Here is a 6000-nt window from a genome sequence, read left to right as displayed (position 1 = left end):
AACCACTACAATAATCAATAATTTGATTGGGTAAATCTACACCCACAAACATTTAGTGGAAGAGCTTCTTAATTTTTATTTTACACTTTTAGTTGTTTTTGGTAGGAGTCCATCATCACCCTACTTCTTGATCTAGCAATATTGCCCTGAAAAACTATCAAAATCAATCAGACTGTGAGGACATCTGTTGTCCACAGCCTTCCTTAACCTGTCTGTCACTAGAGGACTCAAATTTGGGTCCTCTCGTGTCATTGTGAATGACAACCTGAGACCAACAGGTTAAATAGCCTAAAAGATTTCCCTGCACGTTTGGTTCCAGACTATTGCAAAACTTTGATTTTCTTAAGATGTAGCTAGTCTTTTGTTAACTTGGATGTATTCCTGGTCTTATTGTGCTACTGAAGAACAAAACCCTGGTTCATCTTCAGATTTCACTTTTTAGTCCAAAGTGACTGGTTTTCAGAACTGTCCAACAATTTCCTTCACCCTGACAAACTCCAATTTGTTGTGAAGAAAAGTTAGTCCAGAGAATGATCTCGTCACCTCCTTGTTTTACAGTGGTCAGCTGTTTTTGTACCAGACATGATTTTTTCAAAATGTGGCCAAACGCAAAGTTTTAGTACTGAAAATGTTGCCCAGAAATTTTTCCAGTCGTGTGTTTACTGTGACATATTATAGAATGCTTATAAATGGCATCCTCCTTCTAACTGGTACAATTTCTTAGTGGATTTCTTTATAAATGTTTAACTAGAAGGACGCAAATGTGAGGGAAATCCTACCAGGACAAATTAACTCTTCTTAGACTAATCAGCTGTTTGGAGGCGTTAACTCAAGATGTTATCTTGATCTTTAATTAAAAAGGTGCTTCAAAAATATTGCAGTTTCAGGGTGCAGACACAAGGTTTGCAAATGTTTTTTTTTTTTTTTTTTTTGGTGTTGTTTTAGTTTGTTTTGTTTTGTACATTTTCTCCCTAACCTATGTTTCTGTGTTAGTTAAAATGTACATGTTTTACATTCCAAAAGCCTCACCTTTTTAAATCGACCATACACACTTTTGAAACCCACTGTATATCCTTTCCTTATAAAAGTAAAGTGCCAACAGGAAAGTCTGATTTGCACAATAGTTTTTACCTGATGAGCCATCCTTCATATATTAAAGGAGCACCAGTGCCTTTGAGCTACAAATTAGTGTCTTTAGTAAGTCCAGAGGTGAGGAAATGTATCACAAACAAATGTATTTTATTTAAACTTTAAAAAAAATGGCATAAATTTTTCAGATTTGTATAATGATTTGATGATTTTTTTGGAAGATAATGTTTTTCTGTTTGCGCAGTGTGCTGGTTGATTCCAAAATTACGTGACTAAAATACGAAACTTGACAGAGTGTTACCCTTATTATTGAAACAGATTTGACACCTTAAGGTTTAGTGTCACACATATTTATCTTGCAGAGAGAGCGATATTTACTGACCCTGGATTTTTATGAAGTAGCTAGTCAGACTGGAGTCGAAGGGCTGTGGAGCCTCTGCTCTCCTTGTCTGACCAACGTTGTTTACTGTTTGGTGCCTCACAACAAAAGTGCCATAATACTTAGAGATTAACTATTTTTATTGTGAAAGCTAATGCAAGTTTGATCAGCACTGTGCATTATATTACTACGGTATAAGAAGCGATCTACAAGTTGTTCAAAATCCTTCCTCACCTGTTCAGGGGAGCGTCCTCGTTTTAGTTTCTACAGTAAAAAAAACCAAAAACATATTTTATTATCCTTTTTAAGGAGCTCTGCATCGCACTGTATTTTCAAACGAGTGGGTTGTCTAAATGATGCTTCGTTTTAAAACAGACCAGATTTTCTCAGCTTTTAAAAACAATGTCAAACTCTCCAGTGCATTTTAAATGTATCAGCTTTGCAACAAAATCAAAGTAATGAGTTCTGCAACTCTAGACGTATTCATACAATTTCTAGAAATTGTATGAAAACATAGTTTGAAACTAGTTCACAGTTGAAGTGATTACATCCTTTAGATTTTTCAACTAGGAAAAGATCTAAAAAATTTTGCTGCCTTTAATGTCACGTCTATGTGAATGAGAGTGTTTGTGAATGACAGGATAGGTTTGTGTGTGTGTGTATGTGTGTGTTATTGTATTTCCCTGTAAATGCTTTCAGCACTGTAGTGTATTTATAGCATTCTTTCTAAACAATGGTCGTATATTTTTGTCACAGTTTTTGTGTATTTTCTTTGAGCACAGCTCTGTTTACTTGAATAAATATATCTACAAAGCATAACATGATTGCGTTTGGACCTTTTTGCATTTTTCATAAAAACTGCAAACGTGGTATATCTTTTTATAAAACTCCTTATTTTCAGATTGCTTGTATATTCAGAAGGAATAATAACTTCAACACGAACATACACATTTATAGCAGAAGAGTGAGGATTTAAAAAAAAAAGTACAATTGAATTCCAACAGAATCAACTACAGAATCATAATCTATATGTATTATTTCTTACTAGCTAAGTATTAAATAAACAAAATTTGCATTTTGGCCGTTAGTTTCAAAAACAAAGTAAATGTTTTGGATCAGAAAGCACTCATCTCGGTTCCAAAGAAGATTTGTGGGCAGAACTGAAGCTGTGTACGAGTAATGAGGCCTACAAACATCCGTTAGAGGAATGGGCCAAAATCCCAGCAAAACGATGTGAAGTTTTGAATGATGCCCAAAACATTTTACTCTCATCAAACACTGTTAAGGCTAACAAATACTAAGGAACTGTATGTAAACTTCTGACTTTGAAGAAAGATTTAAAAGAAAGAAAAAAAAAACTCCCTTTCATTCCAGACTGAGATACTGCTAAGTCTGTCCAGGGCTAAGAGAAATGGGGGGACACTGTAACAGTGAAGCGGTTCAATAAATGTCTGTTTAGTTTGCAAAATGCTGCTTAGAGCACCTTGTTCCAAGTAAATATTTATCTAAAAATAAAACTAGACACAAGGAAATCATTCTTTGACACCACCCTCGCCTCCTCATGATGTTTTGACAAAAACAAACAGCACTGGAGCCAATGCAGAGAGAGAACCCAGAGAGGCAGACAGAGGGCCACTATATTAACCTGCCTGTGGGATGTTTAGTTCCCTTCGCTGTACCACAGGTTGTGCCCCAGAGTCCTGTACTCTCGGTTCCCCTGGCCTCAGACATGGCTCATCTGGTCCTGCCTGTCTTCCTTGCACTGAGTTTCTCCTTGCTCTGCTGCAGCCGTCCATCTCGCACAAGGAAAGCTGTTTCACCCCGGCAGTCTGGAGGTAGATGTGCATGTGACAGCTTTTGTAAAAGATGTTGTCTGCATCAGTGTTTGTCTGAAGTGTTTGTTTTGTTTTGCTTGGTTTTCTACGTGCAGCTGCAGAGGATGAGGATGTGAAAGCCCAGATTGAGAAGTTATGGCAAGAGGTGAACTTACTAAAGGAGATGCAAGCGTTGCAGACAGGTAATGCTCTCACAAAATGCCTTCTTGACAGATGAGATGGCTAAAAATCAATAGCTGCTTTCAGAATTATGTATTTTCAATAAATGAGTACCTTGCATGTATAATCTGCTTATTGCTACCTAATATTTCACTGACACAAGATGATTAGCACAAAAGTAAAGTTCTTGGTGTTCTCTGTCACCAGTAGAGGGCAGCAGAACATACAAAATTTATTAAATCATAAAGTCAATATCCAACTTCATATCTGATGTGAATAACATTTCGTTCAGATAATTTGGAAATGTTACTGATATTGCAGATTAGACATTGCAACAGCTTTATTTTGTTAAATATATTCACATCGCAATTAGCTGCACTTCTACAGCAACTTATTTCTGTTTTCAGTGTGTCTTCGGGGGATCAAAGCACACAGGAAGTGCTATCTTCTAAATGAGGAGCCCAAACATTACCATGAGGCCAACGAAGACTGCATCGCTCAGGGAGGAACCCTTGCGACACCACGAGATATGATGGAGAACAATGAGGTGAGGGACTACGCAAAGAGAAGCACCCCAGGAATCAGGGACTTCTGGATCGGTGTGGCAGACATAGTGAAGGAAGGCCAGTACGTTGACGTCAACAGCATGCCAGTCAGCTTCTTCAACTGGGATCGTTCCAAGAAGCAGCCGACGGGGACAAAAAGAGAGAGCTGTGTTGCTCTTTCCCTGACTGCTCAGGGGAAGTGGTATGATGAGGTATGCCGCAGCCTGAAGAAGTATATCTGTGAATATATCATTCCCTGAAGGAGACAGGGGTCTTGCTGGTAATTTAAATACAGCTTTTGTGGTTTTAATGAACTAATTGACAGGAAATCAACAGTTCACAAGAAATATTGAATTGCTGCTGCCAAGGTTCAACAAAACGCAGTAACTCTACACAAGATAAGTAAGTGAAAGATTTTCTGGAGATAGACAATATGCGGCAATTTTCTGTTTAGGATCCAAGGACTATAATGACTGAATATCATCAGAAATGATCAATTCTGAAAAAAGTAAACTAAATAAACAATCATGTCAAACTGTTTTGTCAGTACTTTATTTCTTTGGGATGAATTTATGCTGGTTTCAGGTGTGTAAAGTTAACTTGATAAATTTTTGATAAACGTTTGTTGGTAAAAAAAAAAAAAAAGGCTTTCCTTTTTTATTTCTACTATCAGTGACCTTCCTATACTTGCAAAAATGTTATATTTTTGGATAAAATTGTCCGTCTATCCTCTTTTTACCCCATCTAAGCACTCAAAAGGTGTCAAAACATGAAGGTCAAGGGTTAAGCAATTATGGAGATTGTTTATAAACTTCTTTCTCTTGATTTTTAAATTGGAAATCAGTTTCAATCAGTTTTATGGCTGTCAGTCTTAAACGTGCAGCAATAAATGTAAATATGTAAATGTAATCCCCGTGATATATTTCGTCTTATTTGTCTTAGTTCAGTGAATTCATCTCGTCTGCTTGCTCCCTGGACTGAGTTATATTATCGTTTCCATTTCTTATAACAGAAAGTCTTTGTTTTGGGCCAGTGAGTCCACCTTTTAACACTTGAACTGGTTAGATAGTTAAATAAATACACTACAAATGCTAGATTCAATATAACAGCCTCGAGAGTCCACATGACTGTTCTTTTCAACGTAGGGAGATCACCAAAAATAAACTCAAATAAACGGAGAAAGAACAGGCAAACACAGAGAAATGTGCTGTTATCAAACCTCCATCCCTGTTGCTCTGAGGTGAGCAATACAGTAAATGGTGAGTGTGCTGTTTGTTCTCTTTATTCTTATATGGGTTATCTCTGAGCACTCCAGTTTCCCTACAAAAACAACAAAAAAATGTCCAATGAACCCAGTGTTCATTTTGGGTTCAGTGTTTTTGAGTGTGTACTTATTTCACTACCGTTAAAATGACTTCCCTTTGTGAAGTCTGTGCAGCAGATCTCCATCAGAACCAAAATAGTTCTGCTAAGGGTCGGGTGTTAGCATCACAATAAAAAACAGAACATTTTGGAAGAAATTTAAAAGAGGCCGGCCTTTGCACTGCCACAGTGTTTCGAACACTGGGTTTCAACATTTCGGTTGGAATCCAGTGTTCTATTCTAACGCTGAAAATTTGTCACAATAGAAAGTTCAAGTAAAAAATAGTTAATATCATGTGGAGTATCGTTATTATATTGACTAACATGGACTAACTCCCTTCAGTATGCTAGCATTAGTATGTATGAACTAAAATTAGCTAACATGCTAAGGTTAGCTTGAATTCTGTCAGTAGAATGTCAGGTATCACCAACATGTTGACTTACATTGACTTGCTTCATTTAGTATGATAAACATAGCTAATAAATAAAAAATGAGCAAAAATGCTTATTTTATTTACTAGGCTAATTTTAGCATGAGGGCTATCATTAGCATATTGAGTTACTAGCATGTTGATGCCACCAGAAGGATGAGGGTTATCGCTAGCATGTTGACTAACTTAAAATTTGATGT

At 36.8% G+C, this 6000-nt stretch overlaps 1 protein-coding gene and 1 long non-coding RNA gene across 2 annotated transcripts; both read left to right on the top strand.

The window, feature by feature from the left end:
• Positions 1-6: 6 nt before the first annotated feature.
• LOC107836467 (uncharacterized) lies at positions 7-5770 on the top strand. Its single transcript, XR_001662372.1, has 3 exons — positions 7-1357; positions 1492-1494; positions 5760-5770. It is a non-coding gene; the product is annotated as an uncharacterized LOC107836467 (long non-coding RNA).
• Positions 3051-4546, top strand: clec3a (C-type lectin domain family 3, member A). Its single transcript, XM_007554129.2, has 3 exons — positions 3051-3303; positions 3399-3485; positions 3870-4546. Exons 1-3 carry the CDS (start codon positions 3066-3068, stop codon positions 4265-4267), a joined length of 723 nt encoding a protein of 240 aa, XP_007554191.2. The 5' UTR covers positions 3051-3065; the 3' UTR covers positions 4268-4546.
• Positions 5771-6000: the final 230 nt, after the last annotated feature.

This window comes from Poecilia formosa, unplaced genomic scaffold, assembly GCF_000485575.1.
Source record: "Poecilia formosa unplaced genomic scaffold, Poecilia_formosa-5.1.2 Scaffold61, whole genome shotgun sequence".
NCBI classification, from domain to species: Eukaryota; Metazoa; Chordata; class Actinopteri; order Cyprinodontiformes; family Poeciliidae; genus Poecilia; species Poecilia formosa.
Note: the sequence above shows the minus strand (reverse complement) of the source record. Positions and strands in the feature narration are given on the sequence as shown.

Excerpts from the sequence above, each read along its gene's own strand:
- clec3a (XM_007554129.2), top strand. The coding sequence starts at position 3,066 with ATGCAGAGAGAGAACCCAGAGAGGCAGACAGAGGGCCACTATATTAAC. Across the intron at positions 3,304-3,398 it reads TTCACCCCGGCAGTCTGGAG|CTGCAGAGGATGAGGATGTG; the intron begins GTAGATGTGCAT and ends TTCTACGTGCAG. Across the intron at positions 3,486-3,869 it reads GATGCAAGCGTTGCAGACAG|TGTGTCTTCGGGGGATCAAA; the intron begins GTAATGCTCTCA and ends TTCTGTTTTCAG.